The following is a 26,631-nucleotide window of genomic DNA, read 5'->3' as shown; positions in this document are numbered from 1 at the left end:
TGTATTTAAAAAAATTGTCCCAGGTTTTGGGCCTTTGTACTCCATTATTTTTGCTGTGTCCCTGATAATTGGACTAAGATATTGAGATCTGTCCTTCCTTGCATACATGAAAACACACACACACACACACACACACACACACACACACACACACACACACACACACACACACACACACACACACACACACACACATACAGGTCTTTGTAATGGCAGTTACTGCTGCTGTTAATTTCATTAGTTTTGTTTCAGCTTTTTCCATGCTCACTATGTTAGTTAGGGGGAGAGAAATGGCAGGTTCCTGTAAGCACTGCTGATGCTGCAGTTACTCTCATTAGTTCATTTTTTTGTACTTTTTTCCCATACTCACCAGGTACAGCTTATGAGCTGTAGTAAGTACAGGGTAGGGGAACGTCAGGTCTTTGTAAATGCAGTTACTTTCATAACTTCATTTAATTATTTATTTATTCATTCATTCATTCATTCATTTATTCTTTTTTACTGCTTGTTCATAGGTTCATAGGTTCATACTAGGCTATCTGCCCTAGGGCATTTATAAGCCTAGCCAGAGTGTGTTTGGCTTTCGCCACCCATTTTAAAATAATTTTGCTATGCCCTTTTTCGAGGTTAGTATACTGTGCCTCTGTCTAACAGTGGCACAGAAGTGATACCCGGGGTAAACCTACAATCTCCCATCCACTCATCAAGATTCCTCTTGAAGAGAGACAATGAGGGACTCTGCCTAACCTGGACTGGGATTTTATTCCAGAGTGAAGGGAGCCTCTGGGTTATGAATCTGTCCCTCCAGCATGTCCTATTTATTTCAGTGCTGAGGTTCAAGTCTCGGTAGCGTAGCTCGATGGGATTTGGATTTTCTGAGGTGCAGCATGTCCATTAATTCCGGGTTGGACATGGCTTTATACGTCAGGCACAGATCGCCTCTGAGCAGGCGGTATGCCACTGAGTAGAGCTGGAGTTTCTTTAACCAGGCAGCATATGGCATCTGTTTGAGCCCTTTGATCCTCTTGGTGAGGTACTTTTGGGGTCTTTCCAGTTGCTGCAGGTGTCTGGTAAGGTACATCCTAAAAGGGGCATTGTACTCAATTATGGGCCTGATGAGAGATGAGTAAAGAGGCACGATGACCTCCCCTAATCTAGATGTGAATCCCTTCATGATTAGGTGGGCTATATAAAATGTTTTTCTAACCACTTTGGCCACGAGGTTGTCAAATGAGAGATTGCTATCAACTTGGGTCCCCAGGTCCCTAATTACTTCTTCTGTACTTAATGGATTACCACCTATGTGGTAATTTGTGGGCACTTTGTTTTTGCCAAAGGGGATGACTATACACTTTTTGTCGTTTAGCTTGAGGCCATGGCTCTGGCATCAGTTGTCTGTTTCTATGAGGCCCTTTTGGAGGATGCTTGTGTCGGCTGGAGTGTCGATTATGGCGCCCAGTTTGCAGTCATCTGCAAACTTGGTCAGCCACAGTCCTTCCGTTTTGGCCTGTACCTCCGAGAAATATATACCGAACAAGAGAGGTCCCAGGACTGAGCCTTGTGGGACGCCACTTGTAACTGGTTTGGAGTCTGACATGGCTCCAGCAATTCTAACCATGTGGGCTCTGTCCTTGAGCCAGTTTGCAACCCATCTAGTGACATAGGTGTTTATATTTAAGCTGGTGAGCTTATCTATAATGCCCAAGTGGGGTATTGTATCGAAGGCTTTTGCGAGGTCCAGGTAGGCTGTGTGGACCACCTTCCCCTCGTCAATGGCCTTAGTGACTGTTTCAAAGAAATCAACCAGGTTTAAGAGGCAGGATCTGCCCTTAACAAAGCCAAACTGGGTAGGATCCAGTGTCTGTAGGTCCCCAATATCTTTATTTATGAGGTCCATGATGATCCTTTCCATAGCTTTGCAAACCAAGCTAGTCAGGCTTATGGGGCGATAGTTTCCAGGATCCATTGAGGCACCACCTTTGTGGAGAGGGACCACTGTTTCTGTATGCCACTCTTTGGGTACATATCCTGTAGTAAGGCTGAGATTGAACAGTAGTTTTATGTTTGGGTTTAGCTCTTCTTGGAGTTCATGTAGGACGCAGTCTGGGACACCGTCTGGTCCCATTGATGCTGTGTTTTTTGCTTTGGAGAGGGCAGCTCTTACCTGAGCATCTAAGATGTCAGGGGGGCAGCACTCTGCTGGGATAGATATTTGCCCTTTTGGTGGGGAGGGGGGGAGATGTTTGCGCTGAACCTGTCAGCTAGGATGTTGGCGGTGTCTGTGGGTTCGATGTATTTTTTGTCATTTTGGACTAATTCTGAGCATATCTGGGAATTCCCACCCAGGTTCCTAACATAACTAAAGAAAGACTTGTGATTATCCTTAGTGTCCTGAGCAATTTTTCTCTCAAAGCTGGCCTTAGATGATTTTATGAGTGCCCGTAGTTTTTTCCTAATACTGATCAGAGATGCCTTCCCTTTTTGGGATTTTGCTCTATCATGTAGTAGCTTCCTCCTTCTATTGTATAGTTTGTTTATGGCTGGGGTCCACCAGACAGGACGTCTGCCTTTGGAGGATTGGGACTTGGTTTTATTTGGGATTGCATGATCCATGCATTCCTGAAGGTGTTCATAGAATGTGTTTATAAAGGATTCTGCGGTCTGGGACGTATTTTCCACAGGCCCGGGGGCTTTGAAGGATTCCACCTCGGTTTTGAGGAGTGTGAAATTTGCATTAGAGAAGTTTTTCACTGTGGTTTTCAGGGCAGGGGGTGGAGTCGGGATGTGAATATCCAGTGAGATTAGTTTATGGTCTGATCTTACCAATGAGGGATACACTTCTGGTCTGGAGCATAGAGTCCCCATGTTGGTGATGATCAGGTCCAGTATGTTTTCCCCTCTTGTGGGAGTGGTAACAAGTTGTTCCATAGCATCTGAGTTTATAAATTCTAGGAACCTTTGGGCTAGGGTGTTGGAGCTAGAGTAATGCTCCCAGTCTATGTTTGGGTAGTTGAAGTCGCCCAATATAATGGTGTTTGGAGAGACCTTCATATTTTCCAGTGTTCTCAGGAAGGCCGAGTGGGGTTCCTGAGTTTGGGAGGGTGGTCTGTAGCAGGCTATAAACTGGAAGGCAGTTTTACCCACTGTTAGTTGCACATGGATAGTCTCTGATGCTTCGTGCTGTGCCACCAACCTGGAGGTGTGGGTATCTTTGACGAATATTGATACTCCCCCTCCTTTTGTGGTTCGGTCCAAGTTTTGGGGCCGAAAACCATGGTATGAGGTATAACCTGGTAGTGCTGGGGTGCTCTCGGGAGCCTTGAACCAGGTTTCTGTTACTGCACAGATATCGATGTTCTCCATGCTAAGGAGAGTTTTGAGTGCGTGTATTTTGAGGTTTAGACTTCTGGCGTTGAGTAGCATTACTCTTTTGAGCATTGCCTAAAAAAGGCACTATGGGGGTAGCAAGAGCCTTTGCCAATATCTGAAAGCCCAGGGGTGACAGGTGCAAGCCGTCCCTAGTGAAGCATCGTGGCTTGTCGAGCATGTCATCCCAGGCTGACAAGCATTGGATCCCCTTTGAATGACAACAATACTTAAGCCAATTGTTGAAATTGATCATCTTTTCTTCATATTGTGGCATTATTCTTAGTGAGGGTAAGATGCTACTCAAGGTCAGGGTCATACCGGCCTGGGCTACATGCTCAGAGAGCTCCTCTGTTTCATGATGACTAATGGCAGTTTATAAAGCCATGGGTAGTAGTGTCGATCATTGTAACTGTCTTTTGTTTTTCTCCATCAGTGTTTCATGGCAGTTTAATATGTTGCTGTGAAGCCACTAACTTCTATTAATTGGGGTCTTCTCATGGATTAATACCCTAGTGGATAACATTTTTCCTCCAACAGGATTTCATTTTCTGCCCTGACCATTATCTAAGATGTAGTAATTTATGCCTTAATATTATTTATTTATTTTATTTAAATAATTAATAAATACATGTTCTGCCCTGACCATTATCTGAGATATAGTAATTTATGCCTTAATATTATTTATTTATTTTATTTAAATAATTAATAAATACATTTTCTGCCCTGACCATTATCTGAGACGTAGTATTTTATGCCTTAATATTGCTAAGCAATACAGCATAGCTTGTTATGCATATTTTGAACATGGGCCTAAAGAGAACCTAGACAAGAGTCTTTAAATATGCAAGGAATGGGATATAAGAGGTGTTAGGACATAGGGGAGGCAAGGGTGTTTGTATAAACATTTAATGCTGCAATTTAGTTACAAGACCATGAAGGCAGAAACTCTAGGCACAACCATTTACTGTACTTTTAAAAGGGTGGCTTTGAGCTTGGCATGAATACTTTTAATGACACCTGAACACTGTATTGACATTGGTGATACACTACATTATAAGTGACATACTGTGCTTTTTGTTTGGCTGTATCACACAAAATTATTCCGGATGCTTCCACTGTCCCACCAAGCATTTGCCATTGTTTGTTGTTAGCTTTAGCTGCTTGTATTACATAACAGTTTTATGTACAAGCAATGCTGTGCTGTTTCTCCATTCTTTTATGAATCCTAGCCATTTTGTGCTGTACCATTTCTTGGAATATCTATGAATCTGCTTGAATGTATAACAAATTCCAGCCATAGTGTTTTTGAAGAGGTTTTGACATGATATCCTATGTTAGTGGTGCTGCGGTAGCATTGTCGCCTCACAGCAATACGTTGTCCCGTTTGATTCTCAGCTAGAGTGTCTTCTGTGTGGAGGTATGCGTGAATGGGCGTACCTTCGTTGAAGGTTGTGCGTCAGGGCTGGTAACGCACCCGCGGTAGTGGTGCTGCGGTAGCGTTATCATCTCACAGCAAGATGTTGTCCCATTCGATTCTCAGCTAGAGCGTCTTCTGTATGGAGGCATGCGTGAATGGGCGTACCTTCATTGAAGGTTGTGCGTCAGGGCTGGTAACTTGGCATGTAAAAATCCACTACCAAACATTAGCCGACCGGAGTTCCACTGTGGCGACCCCTAACTGGGATAAGCCGAAAGACACAACAACAACATCCTATGTTTTTTTAAAGCAATAGAAACACTTTGTGTCAACTTGAATCACAAGACACTCAATAGAACAAAAGGTATTTACCATAACCACAGTGGTGAAAAGGGAATAGCAAACTGCACATCTTAAAAATTAAATGAAACAAATTAAAATGCTAAGAAAAGAGGTAAATGCTAAGTTAAAGAAGGGTGGCAAGAACCTTTAAGTTTGTCTGCTTGAAGGTGTGTATATATGGCTAGGCATTTTACGGTCCCCATGAGCGCTTGCCTAATATGCTCCTATGTTTCTGTGTACCTAGTTACAAACAGTGTGGAAAAACTGATGGTAGTAAAAAATTCAGTTACTCCTCTCAAGTGATGAATTCCTCAGCTACTTACTATTTGTTACTAATCCAAACAGGCCAAATTAGGCTTCTTACTAAATGTACGTGGCCTTTGTCCAGTACTCTGATTTAATTATTTTGTAACATATAAGCTAATTATAGTTGATTATATACTTAAAAACTGTGACTTCAGAAGTATTTCACAACAGAATAACTGCTTAGTAAATGTTTGCTTGTCTTTGATGAAATACTCATAGAATGTATTTCCCAACTAATCAGCTGACCATAAAAGTTCCAGTTAGACAGTGTAATTGCTTTTGTAAACATGTAGCACATTGAAATGAAAAGACCACAACAAAAAGCAAAATAAACAAATAAAATTATTCTGGGGTTCCCTAAAATTAAAAATCAAGAAATCCATGAATGTATACAAATAAAATATATACATAACTAGAAGGGTTATTCATCTGCATGGCAAAGCTTACCTCATGCTGCTATACATCATTTTCTCTTGCCTCCCCCCTCCCAAAAAAAAAATTCCCAACCATAGAAGATTAATGCATGAGCTATGAAATATTTCCCATTCAGTCACAAAACCACAATGTTTGTCAAATAACTGGTGCAGCCCGCCCAACACCTACCACTGATCTAACTGAAATGTCTATAATTACACACACACACACACACACACACACACACACACACACACACACACACACACACACACACATACACACTGTGCACATCTGTGTGTGTGTGTGTGTGTGTTAGTTTTATATGGCTTGTATTCAAGTGGTTGACTATGCAGTTAGATGACTGTAAAATTCAGTGTTTGTTTTAATCAGCTTGTGAGGTTTGTGAAGTTCCTGACCATACTTTTGGTGACTATAGCACAATATCACATAAGGTCAAAGTTGTGTGACCTTGAATAGATTCAAGTAAGGGGGTGATGAGGTGAAGCTCCTATGTTAGAAAGATGTGGAAACAAGGCCCATACATTATCTGTGCTTTTTAGTGTGCAGGTAGGGATTTTTTTTGTGCTCTGTCTACCATTCATAAAAGTATGTTTATGGTACTTTCATTAGTACAGATACACTTTTTTTTAGTTGGTGGTTTTATTACTTGTGATTGCTATGTATATATTTTTGTTGTGGTCATTTGAGTGTTCTACTGCATGTGTAGTCAGTCATTGTTTTTTCAGGTTTGTGACAGTCAACAGAAGTACAAGATGAGATATAATGATATGTCCATGTGAATATATATATATATATATATATATATATATATATATATATATATATATATATATATATATATGTTTGAGGCACAGCTGATCAAAAATCGACATCTGGTTTTGCTCTTGTGCAAGAAGTGGGAATAAGGGAATTTGACCTTTCCCTACTGTACTATGACCTTGAAGTTGGTATATATAATTAGCAAAGGTGTTGGGGTGGCCTGCAAAAATAAAAAATGTTTTTTTTTTTATTTTTTCGATATAGTGAATGTCAAGCAGTTGTGCTCAATAACTTGCAGTGCAGTATGTTGTTCATTTAAAGCAACATGCACACACACACACACACACACACACACACACACACACACACACACACACATATATTCATATATATATATTCATATATATGTGTCTATATATATATATATATATATATATATATATATATCTATGACATTTCGCAAAAAAATCCATTTCGCCAAAAATTTCTGACATAGGGTCCAAATCACTGAAAATCCTTTTCACCAAAAATAGTACTGACATTGTATCTGCCCTTTTCCCCTACTGTAGTGCGATCTCGGAGTGAGAATATAAAAGTAGGGGGGTGTGGGGGGTGTAGCCCCCCACCTACTCAGGTTATAAACTACTTACTTACCCTTTTAATAGGGACTGCTCAATATAAAACAATATTAGACAATATTAAACTGTATGGGATGGGGGGGCTACACCCCCACCCCCCACTTTAATATTCTCACTCCGAGATTGCACTACAGTGGGAGAAAAAGGCAGATACATTGTTAGTGCTATTTTCGGCTAAATTAATTTTCGGCGATTTGGACCCTATGTCAGAAATTTTCAGCAAAATGACACTGATCCATATATATATATATATATATATATATATATATATATATATATATATATATTTAAATGAGTCTACCTGATAACGCCGAAACTGCAAAACTCCGATGACGAGAACACCGATACCGGAAGATCGACAACGGAGATGATCGACAGTTGAAAATCCTGACACTGAGAACACCAACATGTTAAGGTAAGTGTGGGGTTAAGGTTAGGGGTGGATTAAGTGAGTTAGGGTTAGGGCGGGTCAGGTGAGTGTGCAACAGTGACAGACTGTAGGGTTAGGGGCGGGTTAAGTGAGTTAGGGTCAGGGTGCGGGTTAGGTGAGTGTGCGATAGTGGCGGACCTTAAGGTTAGGGTTTGGGTTAAGGTTAGTGCATAGATAGTTGTGTATGTAAGGTTTAGTGTAGGTTTGTAAGGTTTTTGGTGTGCTTGTGTTGTCTGTGTTTTTTGGACAGGGGATTTATTTTGTTTGTTGATTGTCGGGATTGTGGTTTGTCGAGCATGTGAAGTTTCATGTTTTTGAACTTTCATTATTGTGGTGTCGGTGATTTAGTTGTCGGTGTTTTTGCGTGTTGGTGTTATCAGGTAGACCCATTTATATATATATATATATATATATATATATATATATATATATATATATATATATATATATATATATATATATATATAGAGAGAGAGAGAGAGAGAGAGAGAGAGTCTGTGTCAAAACAATGAACTTCCACATCACTGAATGTTAAATCGAGACCAGAATGCCGAACATGCAAAATAACGAAACCACAACAACAAACCGAACATTGGAACAATGAACAGGTTTGTTCAATATGTAGCATATAATAAATGCAGGTTGAACATATGTGCAGTAGACTGCAAAACTTTGCTATTGCACTGGGAGTGGTTTAATTCAAATTGCAAAGCCAATGCAAAATTAAGTGATAGAAATGCTTACTTTATTACACATAAAACAAAGTTTTTGGGAAAACACCCTTCATCAGTATTCATAATACAGTTTAAAATCAGGCAAACCCTAGAGAAATAGGACACGTGACACAGCTGACCAATAGAATTCTAATTATAATGAATACTGATGAAGGGTGTTTTCCTGAAAGCTCTGTTTTATGTGTAATAAAGTAAGCATTTCTATCACTGGATTTTGTTTTGGCTTTGAACGTGCGTTTGTCCAGTGTGGTTAACTACAGCCTATTTGTATATTTGTTGTTAATTCAAACTACACCAGCATGATCCCAGTACTTATTTTACTCATCTTCTCCCGCTTCAGAAAATGTTTAGTTCAAGACATCTCTGCTGCACTCTCCATTGCTTTTAGCACAGTGAACTGCTACTACCATTACATTTATGAAGTATCAGGAAAACCTATTCACCGCCCTCTCTAATGAGAAAGGCAAGATACTTTAGGCCCTCACTCCTTCTCCTCTTAACTGTCTGGTTGTCCAGTAACCCAAGCTGTTTACCAAAACAGGTAATTGATTTTGCAGTCAGGATAGAAGCCTGTATGCCACACCAGCAGGCTGGCTTACTGCAGTGTATCTCATCAAGAAAGGCTGAATATATATTTAATATAATAGAGTGATTACTAATAAAAATATCGTATTGCCCATTCTCCTTTCTTGCTCCAATACATTTTGTTAATTTTTATTATTGCTTCCATTTTTTAATTGTATAGCTATTTGGTTATCATCATTATCAGACATTTTACCCTGCCTTTTCTTTTCTTTTATACAGTTTTTCATTCCACTATTCTTGCTTCACAAATCTTGCTTGCTAGAATTTTCAGACAGCAAAGTATAGCCTTACTAATTTCCTAAAATGTTCTTCTTTCGGCTTTTCCTGGTTAGGGATCACCACAGTGGAACTCCGGTCCGCTAATGATTGGCAGTAGATTTTTTTTACGGGTGCTGAGGTGCCAGCTCGACGCCCAACCTTCAACAAAGGCACGCCCATTCTACGCATGTCTTTCGAATGCTACTCGACCACGGGGAGGATATGCAGACTCCACACAGAAGGTGCTCCAGCCGAGAACGAATGGGAGAACCTCTTGCTGTGAGGCAACAACGCTACTGCTGCACCTTAAAGAAAATCTGTGAGACATCTTTTTTTTGCCTGCAGGTTCTGTCTAGAAATCCATTTTTCTGCAAGCAGATTCTTCCATTGTATCAATGTGTAAAAATGAGTAAAAGGTTCATATCAGTATAAATAAAATAAAATTAAAAGAGATGCACAACTGTTTGGAAGTACCCCTTCCCCTTATTTCTTTTTATGTTTTATTTGCAAATACCTTTTTATAGCCGCGGTGGTGGAAGCCACGGTGGTGCAGCGGTAGTGTTGTCACCTCACAGCAAGAGGTTCTCCCGTTCGATTCTTGGCTGGAGCACCTTCTGTGCGGAGTCTGCATGTCCTCCCCTTGGTCGAGTAGCGTTCGAAAGACATGCGTGAATGGGCGTGCCTTCGTTGAAGATTGGGCGGCGAGCTGGCACCTCGGCACTGTAAAAATCTACTGCCAATCATTAGTGGACTGGAGTTCCGCTGTGGCGACCCCTAACCAGGAAAAGCCGAAAGAAAAACAACCTTTTTATACTCTGTTACAGCTTAAATCTGACTGCATGGTTTACGCTCTGTGCACACAATACAACCAGTCATTTTTTGCTGTTTGTTCTAGATCGAAGACTTTCTGAGTTCATCTGTGTTCTTAGCTTGTAAATCTGTTGTGTAGTTTTATCCCCACAGATCCAACCATTTCATTTAAAAACATTGATATGTAGGTTCATATTTCTATGAAAACCAGGGTTCCTAATACATACGCAAGGATCTATATGCTTCTTGCTCACTACATTTTTTTTGGCATTCATAATGCTATTTCAGTAGAATTAGAATTAATTGTCTAGCAATAGTGTACTTACCATGTCTGAGACCCGCAGATGGCCATAGGAAAACACAATAGCATTTGGTGGAGTTGCTACAGGAAGCATGAATGCAAATGATGCACTTAACGTACAAGGTATCATGATGTACAGAGGGTTCATCCCGATGGATTGAGACTAGAAAAAAGTACAATGCACTAGATCAGGCTCATTACTGTAAAACATGTTTCTGCACTCTTTGAATTATAGCAATATTTATTTATTTATTTATTTTATTTATTTTACATTTGTTGACCGGGCTGGTCCAACTGGATAGATGTCCATTTTCAGTGGAGGCCTGGGGAGAAAAGCTCCACACTTTAGAGTAGTATTTACAAAACACAGGTACATTAAAAAGTTTTGTCTATTATAACAGTTCCTTGCCTTTTGACATATGAGTAACATGATTCCTGTTATAAGACAGCTAAGGATGTAGATACAAAGATGAGTAAAAAATATATAGCACACTATTAAACAGTACAGTTATACAGTAAATGTTTAAAACTATGTAAGCAAAAAGCACACTATTGAACAGTAAAGGCACACACACATTATTTGCTAGTATAAGATTAATTATTAAAATAATACTACTATTGATCAGTATAGTGACATGCACACTATTGTTAATAAAGGATTAACTAGCATATGCTGTTATGTAGAGAAGTGTCAGGATACAAGTGTGGTAGTTAGTCTGGGTTAGCACAGGGGCATAACCAGTGAGATTTAAGATATGTTTTAAGTTTGGTTTTAAATAGGCGAGCTGAGGATAGGGAGGTTAGGTGATCAGGGAGAGTGTTCCAGGTTTTACCTACTGCGTTAGAGAACAGTAAATCGCTGGCCAGATTGTTGGTTTTATTTATTTGAACTAGTAATTTGTTTGATGAGCGCAGGGACTTTAGGTTATCGTAGGTACTTGTAAAATATAGTCTGCAGAAATAACTGGCAAGCTCAACAGGTCAATAAAGTAATGACTTATTGGCATTTTCAGGAAGTTGAAGTGTTATTATTTCAGTATGACTCATCGTTTCACTGGTAATGGATTCATCTTACTGATGACATAAATTTTCCAGGAAAATTCAAAGCAACATGACAAGGAAACTCATTAATAACCTCCAATGTTATTTATGCAGGGAAATTTCAGTGTGTCTTTGCACATAACACCCCCTTACATTACATTAAGACAGGTCAGTACAGTACACAAAGCTGCACGTGTGAATCAATAATGGGATTTACACTCTACACTTCTTATTTGTAATGTAGTAACTATTACCAGTAATGTATATTTTCAGTGTTAGAAACAATTACTGTACATGAAATGGGGTTTATTTGCATTATTTCTGTATTATATATATTAGGCAAGGCCACCCTTAATCTACAGCTGCTGCACTCTGAACATGTGTGCAAGATCCTACTAGAAGAGGTTCAGTTTAAGGGCACAACGTTGAAAAACACAAATCATCTCACCAATAGTCAGCTCCTCCCTGGTTAGATCCGACCACAAACTTATCACCTTGGAAATCCACATACCCTCCCCCCCTGAAAAGGTAACCACCATGAAAAACTTCTCCAAAGCTAACTTTGGGCTCCTAAAAACAAAGGTGGCTAACTTCACACCACCCATGCAAATGGAGAATAGTTGCATGACTGCTAAATCATACACCAATGCATGACTGCTAAATCATACACCAATGCACTGTAGGAACACATATACAAATGCATGGATCTCGCCATACCCAATAGAACCAAGACGCTCTCCTCCAACAAAAAAAAAAGCCAATCTGGTGGTCCCCTGCCATAAACAAACTCTACAACATTAGGAAACTGATGCAGAATAAGGTGAAGTCCCAAGAATGGAAAAACTCCCTTATCAGCTTCAACAAAAATTTGAGATCCCTCATCAAATCCTCTAAAGCTAGCTATGAAAACAGAATTGCAGCAGATAGTAAAGACAACAACAAGGCCTTCTATAGTTATGTAAAGAATCTCCATGGCAATACCCAGATTTGCTCTGAGCTACTGCACAATGGTACCTCCTATTCCGAGCCAGCAGGTATTGCCAATATACTGGCTGACAGATGCAGTGGCAGCTTTATCCCCTCCCCAAAGGACCAATCACAATACCAGTAGATTTCCAGGCACCCAGTATTACTGCTGCACAGGTTAAAACAGCACTGTCCAAAGCCAAGAATACAGCTTCTATGGGACCTGCCAATATCCCTGGCTGTGTTCTACATGAACTACAGAGTGAACTGGCACCTTACCTGTGTGCCCTGTTCAATCACAGCCTCACCTCAGGCTTTGTCTCTACCAAATGACGCACCTCTAAAGTCATCCCTCTCTACAAAGGAGGAATGACTACAGACCCTGGGAACTATCACCCCATTAGCCTGATGAGTCTGATATGCAAAGCTATAGAAAGCATCATCATGGACCTAATAAACAAGGATATAGGGAATCCCCAAACTCTGGATCCTACACAGTTTGGATTTGTGAAGAGTAGATCATGCCTGCTCAACTTGGTCGACTTCTTTGAGTCAGTCATCAGAGCTGTGGATGAAGGCAAGGTGGTTCATATAGCCTTCCTTGATCTGGCCAAGGCCTTTGATACCATTCCATACTCAGGAATCATAGAAAAACTCACTAAGCTAGGTATCAACCCCTATATCCCTAGGTGGATTGCAAACTGGCTCACAGATAGAACCCACAGTGTGAAAGTAGCTGATTCCAAGTCAGACTGCAGACCAGTCATGAGTGGAGTCCCACAGGGTTCAGCAGGGTTCAGTCCTGGGTCCTCTCCTTTTTGGTATCTACTTCTCTGAAGTCCAGACCAACATGAAGGGACTCTGGCTGACAATGTTCACAGATGATTGCAAGTTGGGAGCTATTATTAACTCCTCAAGTGATGTTAACATCCTACCGAAAGGCCTCACTGAGACCAACGACTGGTGTCACAACCATGGCCTTAAGCTCAATGCCAAACAATGTGTCATCACCCCTTTGGGAAAAACCCGGTTCCCTTGAATTACCACATCGATGGTAGTCCACTGAACACAGAAGGCATTATAAGTGATCTGGGAACACAGGTTGACACTAACCTCTCTTTTGACCACCACATTGTTACTGTGGTCAGAACATCCTTCTATGTGGCACATCTCATTACTAAGGGTTTTGCATCCAGGAAGAAATAGGTCATTGTCTCCCTCTACTCTTCCTCATTAGGCCAATCATTGAGTACAATGCCCCACTTGGCATGTACCTCACTAGACACCTGCAACAACTGGAGAGGCCGCAAAAGTACCTCACAAAGAGGATCCTAGGCCTTAAACACTTGTCCTATATGGACAGACTCAAAAAACTCCAACTATTCTCTGTTTCATTTCGCCTGTTTAGAGGCGACCTCTGCTTGACTTACAAAGCCATGTCTGACCCAGCTCTGTTAGAAATGCTACATCTAAAGAAATCCCAATCCCTCCACACCACACACTCCAGAGACCTCAACCTCATTACCACAATCAACAGAAGATGCTGGAGGGACAGGTTCATAACCCAGATACTGCCCATGCTATGGAATATACTTCCCATACATGTCAAGCAGAGCACCTCACTGGCCCTATTCAAGAGAAATCTTGATGAGTGGATGGGAAATAGAAAATTCACCTTGGAGATCACTCCAGTGGCTCTACTCGACAGAGGCACTGGGAACTAAGGTCGAGTGGCACGATGCCAGAGTAATCCTATGGGCTAGGCTTGTAAAGGCTCCAGGGCCATTGGCCTAGTACACACCTACGAAACTATGAACTCTCAAAGTCATATAATGGGCAGTGTCCTTTAAAAGTAGTATACCCTCTAAATATAGCATTTATAGTATATTTAATACCATATTAAATTAGACAAAAACATACTACACTAACCTTAAAAATAAAAATGACCAGAACCCCAAATTATTCTGGTTTTCCATAAATCAGCTTCTTAAATCCTGGCCATTCAACACAGCCTTCACCTACACTCAAATATTGTATCTCAGATAACATTGCTAATGAATTTAACTCTAACTTTATTAAATCAGTCCCTTCTTTGCTCAGCATTTCTACACAAAGCAATGCTTTGAACACATTACAGACTCTCATAACTCCCCATGCTCTTTCTCTCCAGACAGACCCCCCCCTGCTACCATCAAAAAACTACTACTTAAACTAAAACCCACCACCCTAGCACCAGTGAATATCTAAACAAAGCAGTAGATGCCATAGCTTACTCAGTCTCAGTTCTAATAAACCACTCTGTTAGTGAATCTTGTGTACCTTTACTGTTGACGAAATGTTAGATCCTCCTTATCCACAAAGGTGGTCATTATAGTGAACTCACAAATTTTAGATTCATTGTCATCTTTTTCCCTATCAAAAATATTTGAGAAGCACATTCAGACCCAACTCCTGCACTATATCATACACAATCCACTCCTCCCTCTTTCACAGCATGGATTTCGTCCTCACCACAGTACCTCCGCCACCCTCCTTAACTTCACTAATACCTTTAACACAAAGAGAAATGATGATACATTTTTATCTGCTCTCTTTCTTGATCTCTCCAAACCTTTTTATACTGTCTCCCACCTTATGCACTTACAAAAAGCAGTCTCCAGAGTAGGCCTTGACAATTCTTTTGTATCCTGGTTTTCTAGAGACTCCAGGCAGTTAAAAGGTTCACTGACATCACTTCATGTCCCCCAATGCAGTTGAGGTCCCACAAGGATCTATACTCGGACATATCTTGTTCAGCATCTTTGTTAATGACTTTGATCGGGCCAGTAAGAATGTTACCTTAATACAGTATGTGGATGTTTGCTGTGGAGATGATGATAGAATCAGTCTTTAGTCCTTACAAAAACTGACCCAGAAATCATCTACTTCTATAGAATATTAGCTGACTGTCTCCCAGTTATTCCTAAACCCTAACAAAACAAAACTAATTCTCTTCACTTCTGAATACCTCTCAATAAAGTTTTCTTTACTATTAGCTGTTCCAGCAATAACAAAATAGAATATGTCACAAAAACTAAGCTACTAGGAGTTTACATAGATGAAGACCTAAAATTTGACTTCCACAAATAAATATTGTGGGAAGAAATAGCCAGGGAATTGTTATGGCTAGGCTTGTATGGGCCGATAGCCTAGTACCAACCTATGAGCCTATGAACATTCAACATGCAGTGAAAAAAATTACCAAAACCTAAGACTCTATATACGGTAAAAGCTGATCTAACACTGCAAGGTATCGATATCATATTGTTCCTACTACTCTCCTACTCTAGTTCCTACTACTCTTCTACTCTAGTCAGTACCAGTGCTGCCAAATATCCAACTAACTTAACTAAACAAACTCGAGCAGTCCTACAACAAGGCCACAGAATTAGCAGCCAGTCTCCCCCATAGATCACATTACTGTTTGTCCCTCAAAGACCTCCATTGGTTTGACCTACCTAACCAACTCATATATTCCCACCTCCCTATTATCCACAATATAATGCCAAAACAAATGACTGTCCATCTCTAGCCAACCTTGTACAACCAAACAACCCACCAATAAGCTTGCACTCTTCTGACAAAGACCTTCTACATCTATCCAGACCTAATAACATTGCAGGCTGTTACCTCTACTGCCATCAGTTGTCAAAAGCCTGGAATGCCATGCCCCTAACAGTAAAACAGGAATGCTTGCTATAGTCATTCAAACTACAGCTGAAGTGTCACTTAACTCCTGGCTCTGCAAATGTACTGCACTAGATTAACACATCCCTCTTCTTCAACCTCAGTCATTCTTAACTCTCTTCATATCCTCCTCTCACTTGTACTGTACCTCACTCTCGTCCCCCTTTTGTTAGACTACTTCACCCTAAACTACCCTTGTCTTCTATTTCTCAATTCTAGCTCTCTCACTACTATACCTCTTGTAAGACATAGTGCTGTCTGTTGAAAATAACAGTGATATGGTTGTCTGTATACATTATCACATTTGAAATGCAGTTCTCCTTTTAAAAAATGTTGTAAAGATTACTGTATATTATTCCCTTTCATATGTTAGTGTCACTCCGTCTGTTACTGTTGTTCGCACTTTGGAGCCTTTTCCTAGATCTCAACTGAAAATGGGGCATGTGTCTAGTCAGACTTTCCCAGTGAACAAAAGCAATAAAGAAATTAAAATAAAAATAAATAAATTTATTTCAGTTTTGATGTAGTCATGTTCCCAAGGTAAGTGTTTGACCTTTACCTGAATCACACTCATAACTTGATATGCCTGTATGAAATTGTTTCATGGTACATAATCCCTGTCCTCACCGCTATCAAAGCTGATGTGTGACATAAGTAGATGACATTTTTTTTTACTCATAACCAAGTCAATGCCAGGCCAGGGGATCTAGCTTCACTCTGTGAACTTAAACAAGAGTTGAGGTCAGGTAACTACTTTGTATTTTGTTATTCAAGAACTGTACATTTCTGACGCTGCAGTCATTTGGGTGAGCAAATCCTTTGCTTGGCCAAAACTGGCTTGCCTTGACCACATATCTCAAATGCACTTAAAGACAAGCTGAGCTGAATCAAATATATATCTTGTGCCAGGTAGAAATCAAGTCTGCAGTATCTACCTCTACCCTTATGTATTATTAAAACCGAAAACCTGTAATTGAAACCAGTATTATACTAACTGATCATGTGACCAGCAGAAGTTAACTTGAAAATTACCTTAAACCCATTGAGGTATTAAATATCAAATTAAAATACTGTATCACTAGGGGACTTCAGTTACCCAAACATTTATTGACCCACTTACACCTCTAAAAATGGATATGCTCATCATTTCCCTAACTTTTTTAATACTATTGCACTAGAGTAAATTGCAGAGGCTGTAATATCTTTGACCTGCTCCTTAGTAACCAAACTCTCGCCTGTACCCCACCCTGCATTTCCTTATCGCTGGTTAAATTTGACTACAAATCAGTCATCTCTTCTGTCAGGCTTAATGGTACCACCCCCACCACAAAATGAGACTATCTCTAGGACTTCTCCAAGGCAAACCTATTTCAGCATATAGAAGACATTTGCAACATCCCAAACAATAACACCCCCAAATATATTCCAACTGATAGGGCTGTCATATTCACCTCCAAGTTTTACCACCACCTAAACAGCTGCATAGAAAATCCAGTACCTATTTGTCCTAAACAAAATGGTAAATCCAAGAGTAAACCTCACTGTTGGAACTCTCATATTAATAAACTGTATAACAAAAGAAGGGAAATAAAGGTGTAAAATAATCCCTACCCTCCTACCTCAAGGCCAAACTGAAACATTGGAAAGAACTAAAGACCTTTATTAACAATGTAAATCAGAATAGGAGCTTACAGTTGCTACGGTTGCCAAAGAAAACTACACATCTGTCATTAGTTTTATCAGTGAATTACGGCATAATGTCCTTCAATGCTCTGAGCTCATCTATAATGATATCCCATATTCTGATCTCATGGACATAGGTAATACATTAGCAGACAAATTCATTCCTAACTTTACCACACCTACCTGCATTGTTGACCCTACTGTCTCTGAAAAGCTAGTATCTCTCCTGAAATAATCATGGAACAAGTCTTAGAATCCCTGTCAAAGGCTAAGAATAATACCGCAATGGGACTAGACAACAAACCAAGCTGCATTTTCATCAGTGCTAAGTATGCACTATCTGAGCCTCTGCTTACAAACACTTCAGTCTCAGCCTAGCCAGAGTGACTGTGCCTGATGCCTGGAGAACAGCCACTGTGACTCTCCCACACAATAGTTGGTCATCTATAGACCTAGGTAATTATGGGCACATCTGCCTCAACAACCTTATATGCAAGGCCATGGAATGTATCATAGCAGAACTCATTTATGCAGACAAAAGTAACTTAACTGATCAAGATTCTGATCAGTATGGTGTGTGATAGGCATGTTTTGTTTCCTGAACCTAGTAAACTTGTTTGAAAAGATTATAGAGGCTGTGGGCAGTGGTCACTCTATGCATGCCACTTATCTTGACCTTGTCAGTGCTTTTGACACTGTTCCCCCTTGCTGGTGTTACTGAAAAAATTAGACAAACTTAATGTGAACCTCTGTGTTGTCCACTAGATTGCAAATTGGCTATATAGCGTTACCAGGTTGGGAAAGTTTCTGGTACACTTTCTGATTTTAAAAATACAACCAGTGAGGAACCTCATTAATCAATGCCAGGCCCTCTCCTATCTAGCATATACTTTGTAGACATTCATGCCAGTATCTCAAAAGTGTGGTTGACCATATTTGTTGATGACTGCAAGCTTGGTGCTGTTATCTGGTCATCCACACATACTAAACACATCCAGGAAATGCTGGAATATGCACATACCTGGTGTACCAAAAAGAGTCTCAAGCTAGATGCAAGAAAGGGAAGCACATTAGCACCTTATATGTTACAAATGGCGCTCCTTTTCAGAGAGACATAATCATAAGAGACCTGGATATTTATGTGGGCAACAATTTCTTATTTGATCATCATGTTGCCCCCATAGTTAGGAAAGCTTTCTATCTGGCCCAGTCAGTTGTAAAAGGAATATCTTCAAGATCCAAAGATGTCATACAGTAATTTTCCTTTTCGGTCTCATCATCTAACACAGTGCTCCCTCTGGAAAGTACAAATGCAAGCATATTGCTCAAAAGGCCCTAAAGATTTCTCAACAAGACAGTTAAAGGCTGTAAAATGTTTAACTATCCAAATAGATTAGAATGACTCTCCTAATACTCAGTAGCTTATTGGCTGCACTGAAGTAACCCGTCTTATTTTCTGAGCCATGAAATACCCACTCCTGTTTGACTTCGTATTTCTTCACAAAACTAGCAGCTCCACAAACCGCCACATTAGGAACATAAAGCTATACCAATAAACAAGACTGCCTGGGGGGATAAATTCCTGACTCAATGTAATCCCACTCTGTAGAGTAAGTGGCTATTGCTGGTCAAGCAAAGTGCTACTGTGGCTACCTTTAAGGCTAGTTTTGATGGCAGATGGTTAGACACATAATTTACACTTGGGTTATCCCATACAGCTTTGATCAATTTGAGAGATGAAAAATATTAAGTGCTTGGTAAGAACGGCAACTTATGGTCACTGTGAGCACTTGCTTGCTATTGTTCCTGTCTGATAGTACTCTGAGCACAAATAACCACTTAACCACTTAGCTTACTTACACTTATAGTAATTCACTAAACTGCTGTAATTCTGTTTGCTATACCTACCTTCACATCTCAGTCATATCATAATAATTATATAAGTTATAGTGGAAATGTAATCAAACACTTAAGCTTGTGAAATACTTCCACTGCTCTCTTACTGACATGGAATGAGACTTAGAAAGGCAATGCACAATGTATAAGGCTAGTAAAGATGAAAGGTAATGTATCAAGCAGAATGCTAGTGGAGAGACAAAAGAAAATGATGACCACACAGTATGCATTCTCACAGTAATGCATGATGACATAGCAATATGAAAACCAGGTTCTGGAATGGTATACCTAATTAGTAAAGCAGTTCAGAGAAAACATGCCATTATCTAGAATACCATAATTCCAGACAATGCAGATAAAATATTCAGTGAATACAAAAAGTATATTGCAATCCAGCCAAGATGGTGGATATGCTTACAACAGCAGTGCACAGTAACCCCCACTAGTGGTGCACATGCACCACCGATAACAGCATGCTCTTTTAGACCATGCTTCCTGTATACTGCCCTAACTAGTCAGGAGCAAACAGACTGCTCAAGGATAGATTTCAGCACATTATTCAGGCTCTGCTAATTGTGTAGAAATATAGAAATACATAGTGGAAGGGGACAGCATATCCCAATATAAACCAAAGTCAGCACAGTGCTATCCATTTTAGGAGCTAGCACATTTTATCAGTAAGGAGGTTATCACATGCATATCACAGAGAATATTGTAGCAGTTTCTAACATGCCTGCCACTGTATGCCAACACCTATATTCACATGCTTGCATCCCAGGTGGAATGAACAACCATCATATCAGGATTTTATTGTGTGAATGGACTCTGGAGTAATTGGGGGCATATACTGATAACACACATGTTAATGTTAACTGCCATAAGTACAACATAATGGATATTCAGATGGTGTGTGACCACAGTGGATATATCCATGATGTATTGTGCCAAATATCTAATCAGAAGCAACAATGGACATATCTGGCATGTATCTGCCTTGCATCATCCTTTGTGCAGGATGGCTTCCACCTGGACATCTCATGGGAGATGCTAAATACTCTCCAGTACCATGGCTACTTATCCCTGTCTGGCTACTAACATCAGCTGGAAAGGATGTGTAAAGACAGGGTACATTACTGTGCAAGCAACATCTGTTCAGGTATATAAATGACCACAAAGGAGCACTATAGTGCATCTCCAACAAGGTGTGCTTCCTTTTAGTACAGTGTTTTATACGGCACAGTTCCATATTGCATATGCTACCCACCACCTCTTGCACCCCAGGACAGCAGCCTTAAAGCAGCAACTGGGAAAATGACACAGAGCTACCACCACCCAGACTACTTGGCAACCTATAAACTCAACAGATGTGTACCACCCTTATCCATCCTCTGTCTGTTTAGGTAAGATGTAGTATTGCATGTATACACTGTACAGGAAGTGAGTATTGCTTACAAAAATGCAGATGTACAAGGTAGCAGAAAAACAAATGCTCATTATGTTCTAAGCACTAAACTAGGTACCAGAAAAAAAAAAAAAAGATTCATGATAACTAGAGAACTCACACAAGGGACACAGCCATTTATCATCAGGCTCTCTACCATGATGACTCCCCAAGAGGAAGGTGCTTTGAAGACACTAGCCCCAGTGTCAGAGCTGCACCTCACAACCAAAGCTGTACCCACCCACATAATATACCCTATTTTATTGGAATAGTTGCCATGATCCCAGCATGTGAGGAGTATCCAGTTATTACACAAACCCAGAATCAATACATGAGGGGAGATGGGAAACCCACAGCAGGGCTCATCAGCACAACCATGATGATGGTGGGAAGCTGACAGGATGGTTAGCCACACTCATAGATCTATACATGCAGGTACACAGACCACCCTCTGCAAGATGCTGAACAGCAGCTATTGTGCTTATGGCTTTGTGACTATTGTTGCACCAGATCACACATAGAGTTTGTACACCTCCCAGACAAAACATGTATTGCTTTTTATTTTCTTTTTCAGGTTGCTGGTTTTCATTCTGCTTTCATGGCTGATGGATAGGGATGCAGATGCAGTTTTGCAAGCCACAAGTCACATCACTTTTTTGCCCACAGCCCACATTTTTCCTAGCTGAAGCTGGCCATCAGCTGTTCCCAGGTCCTGTTGTCATCTACTGGGTCTACTAATTCTGCCTTAGCCTACCCTAGGCTAAGCCCAAACCATGCCCAGGACCAGGTAGTGTTTTAACATGCAATGGAAGTTCTTTCCACTGGTAGGGAATCCTATGGGCATACCTCTCATTCTCTTAGGGCACGAAATCTGGACAAAGCCATACATAAAAGTGAGACAAAGGCCCCAAAATAGGGATATTTTTTTAAATAATGCTCTTAAAAACTTAGAAAGTTGATAGAATAACAGGTTTTGCATTAGTAAGAATTTTCTGAAGGGTATGAAGTCTAAAACTCAAATCTCTGTCATTATTTTCTAACTTTAGTCTTTAATGATTTGCCACTAATTTGCCAGAAGACCACAATTTTATGAAAAACAAACCAAAAATATGAGGTGAAAATCTGTACAGTTGAAAGGTATGCTTATGGATAAATAAACCTATACCTCCATAAAGTTATGCTTCTGTTACAATTTCAGTTAAGCTCTTTGGATTGAGCGTTTTTAACATTGCCAATTTTTCTGATGCAGAGAAGGTCTAGTAAGACAGGGTCTTTGACAGCCCTAAAGGCAAGAAAGGGATTTCAATGTGGTTGTCTGTATGAGGGAAGTGAGTGCAGTGTTTTTAGTTTATCTGGGTAACTAATCGAGCCAATCCCTTTGAGTTTCTTGGTTAGAGAACACTGAAGTCTTCCAGGTTTGGTTATATGTTTGGAGAGTTACAGTCCATGCCCGACATTGTCAAAACCATACAAGACTGTGGAGGTGATGCTGTCCTTCAGATTGCTAGGATGCTGCATCAAAGTGTCACGAGCAGCATCATTCACAGAAGCAAAACTGCCCTTGTGTTGTGGCACAACAGGTTCTGGTTGTTGTGCAGCTTTGATGCTGACACCCACAGATGCAGATGAGTCAGAATCCACAGATACTAGCTTTCACAGAACAGTCATGAGTAAGGATTGTGAACAATAGAGGACTCCGCACACAACCCTGGGGTACTTCAGTGCTGATTGTAATACGCCCTGAAGTGTTGCTACCAGCACAGGTCCTTTGTGGTTTTCTAGTCAGAAAATCAAGGATCCAGCTGAACAACCCTTTATTTATGCCAAGGTTGATTAGCTTTTCTGTAAGTTGCATTGTAATCACTGGATTGAATGCAGAGCTGAAATCTATGAACAACAGCCTGGCATAGTTGTTCTTGTCTTCAAGATGCTCCAGTGTGAGGTGATGTGCCACCAAAATGGCATCAACAGTTGATTGATTTGCCCAGTAGGCAAACTACAGCAGGTCAAAGTATTGGCATAGTACTGTAGTCAAATGCCTTTTAACAAGTCTTTTAAAGCATTTCATTACATTTGATGTAAGAGCCAGTGGCCTGTAATCATTTAGGCAGGTGGGGTTGGCGTTTTTGGGCAGAGAGATTATGCTGGTAACTGAAGCATGCTTGTACATTTTCCTGGAAAAGTGAGGTAGTGAACATGCCCGTCATGACTATGCTGAGTTGGTCTGCACAACCATTTAATACTTTCCCCAGAATGTTATCAGGGCCAGCAGGCTTCCTGGGATCACTTTCTTCAGCTGGTTCATTACATCCACAGCACTGAAGTTGAGTACTGCCTCCTCCTATTGGTCATTGAGAAGCTTTAGAGCCTCCAGGTTGTTTTTCTCTTCAAACCTGCCTTAAAATGTGTTTAGATTGTCCAGGAATTCAGTGCTATCAGCACACTGCGCTGGCTTGGCCTTGTAGTCAGTTAGCTGTTAAATACCATGCCACAGGCTTCTTGAGTCGTTCTCATCCTTGAAGCATCCTTGTATCCTCTTTCCATACTCCCTCTTGGCCTCCTTGATACCCTTTTTTGATTAGTCCTTGCCATGACCCTTCTTATCCTTTGCCCTGAAAGCAGGTTTCTTGCCCTCAGCAACTCATACACCTTGCTGTTTAGCCATGGTTTTTGGTTGGCTCTTTAATATTTTTGAGGTTCATTACATCCTCCACACATTTGGATATGTAATCCATATTTGTCTCAGTGTATTCATCTATGTTCACCAGATTGTTCACCGTGGCTGCCTCTCTGAAGACATCCCAGTTTGTGGTATCAAAGCAGTCCCTGACACTTTCCATGGCTCCTTCATGCCAAAACCTGATTTGTTTCACAGTAGACATATCTCTGATCAAGAGAGGTTTGTAAGCTGGTATTAGTTTTATGGAGACATGATCAAAACCACCCAGGTATGGTTGTTGTACATCCCTGTATGCCCCTTTTATGTTAGTATAAGCCTTGTCCGGATTATTTGCTCCCCTTGTGGGAAAATCCACAATTTGGTAGTAATTGGGTAGCACCTCCCTGAGATCTGCTTTGTTGAGGTCACCAGCTATCATAAATGCACAGTCAGAATTCTTGCATTGCACCTCACAGATCTTTGAATCTTTGAACTTCTGACATGTTCTCCTCTCCCTCTTTTTAGCTCTTCAGAACACTTGAACTGGTGGATGTGGTAGTAAAAGAAGAGTTCTGTATATTTTCCTGTAAATAATACAAAAACACACACACATACACACACACACACACACACACACACATATATATATATATATATATATATATATATATATATATATATATATATATATATATATATATAGGTCTACTTCAGTAGACCAAAAGTTCACTTACCTGCCATTCAGTTAGCCGAGACGAAAAGGACGACAACTGCAGAACACCGACATCCCGGATCACCAACTTTCCACTCCAGGTAAGTAACCGCTTGGCCACCCTGTTGAACTTTACCCCTTAGCCCCGCTGTAGTGCGATCTCGGAGTTGGTATATTTAGCTAGGGGGGTGTGGGGGCACGGGAGGCATAACCCCCCACATGGGTGAGTTTTACTATTTTTTCAGGATAGCCAAGTGGTCACTTACCTGGAGTGGGAAGTCGGTGTTCTGCAGTTGTCGGCCTTTTCATCTCAGCTAACTGAAAATTGGGTAAGTAAACTTTCGGTCTACTGAAGTAGACCTATATATATATATATATATATATATATATATATATATATATATATATATATATATATATATATGTGTGTGTGTGTGTGTGTATATATATATATATATATATATATATATATATATATATATATATATATATATAGATAGATAGATATATCAGGTGAGAGAGAGAGAGATCAGCAACATATTGATCATTGGTTCTTTTAAACTTTCAAGAAATAAAGTTCTTAAGCATATCGTCATTGTATAGAAGAAAATGTACCTGTGTGGAAACTTTCAAGTGGTAATGTATTTTCGGTATTAAATGGAACCTGCCTGTACCAAGACTGACCAAATTAAATTAATTTTATTCCAGGTATTCCAACTAAATTTTCTTCAGAGCCTATTATGACAAGTTGAATTATGGGGGAATCTGAAACACACACACACACACACACACACACACACACACACACACACACACACACACACACACACACACACACACACAAAACCTGCTCTGCAACAGTGTAGAAAATATATATAATTTTTTTATGTATGCACTGTGCAGATTCTGAGCTAGATTCAGAAACAGTCCAGGATCTGAGCTAGATTCAGAAACAGTCCTAGATTTGTACTATTTGTACTGAGTGTACAGTAATGGTTGACCTGTGTAGATTTAACACAGTTCAGTGGCATATATTACGATCACATCTCTGAACATTACAGCCATGCAATTGGACTGGCACATTGTGAATTGCAAATCACTCTTTTTAACACTCATACAAATTTGTAAGGACAATTGCAGATACCAGTTAGTGCAGTCCTGTCTAGTGCAATCCAGCACTGTACTCACACAAAAGTTTAAATTCTCTCCATTGAAAATAATGGTCCATGCCATATATTTCCAGCATAGTAAACTAACAAAAAAGCAAGCAGGCTGTAAGTACTTTACATCACACTATTTATTGTGAGTGCTTTCGTCAGAGACAATGCTCCAACTTCATCAGACAAAGTTAAGACAACAATTTACCACTTTATATACTTACAAGTGGATACAATTAGACCATTTACAATTAATCATCAGTAAATTACATCCCCTAAGTCATGCGGGGTTATTTAAAACTTCTAAATCCATTATAAAATAAACAGTTCAGCTAGTGCAATATGTCTTCTCCATATAAAATGTGTAATTAAGACCATATGCAAAATATAAAAACATTAGAAATACCTATATGAAATACATAAATACATGTATATAATGAAAATAAGCATTAAAAATTAAAAGTTGACAAGGTATGATACCATTTCAGCTAGAATACTAGGGGGGCCAAACACATAGTTGATGCAAGTGCATAACATTAAGAAATAAATAGTAAAAAATTAAATAATTTAACTTTATTATTACTAGATTTAAAAATTCATGTTATGTACATAAATATATGTGAATCAAAGCCCAACAAGCATGATCAAGTGGACTAGTATGTGAATGCAACCTTATAGTAAATATGGCACTCTATGTAAATAGGCAAACAATGACCCAGGTCCCCATCAAAATGTATTTAAATACTTAGTTGGAAAAGGATGAAGTACTGATCCACCAGCTACGGACGTCACACTCACTAGGCTGGACAAGGAGAAGGTTACTGTTAGCTGCCTGTCGGGAGTCAGAATCTGCCACATAACACAAGCACTCAGGGCAGTCCAGAACGAGTACAAATATGACTTTGTCATTGTTCATGTTGGTATGAATGACCTGAGACGTACCTCCCTGGACTACATGAAAAG

General features: G+C 39.9%; 1 protein-coding gene across 4 annotated transcripts in view; it reads right to left on the bottom strand.

Annotated features, from left to right (window-relative positions):
- SLC13A5 (solute carrier family 13 member 5) overlaps window positions 1–26,631 on the bottom strand; it is a 423,982-nt gene that overhangs the window by 8,884 nt on the left and 388,467 nt on the right. For all 4 annotated transcript variants that reach the window (XM_044054248.1, XM_044054250.1, XM_044054249.1 and 1 more), the window contains one exon: window positions 10,413–10,550. In XM_044054248.1, coding sequence (XP_043910183.1) covers window positions 10,413–10,550 — 138 coding nt within the window. The remainder of the gene's footprint in view (window positions 1–10,412; window positions 10,551–26,631) is intronic.

The sequence above is a fragment of the Protopterus annectens genome, chromosome 13.part0 (assembly GCF_019279795.1).
Source record: "Protopterus annectens isolate FY-2018-M chromosome 13.part0, PAN1.0, whole genome shotgun sequence".
In the NCBI taxonomy this organism is placed as follows: domain Eukaryota; kingdom Metazoa; phylum Chordata; order Ceratodontiformes; family Protopteridae; genus Protopterus; species Protopterus annectens.
Note: the sequence above shows the minus strand (reverse complement) of the source record. Positions and strands in the feature narration are given on the sequence as shown.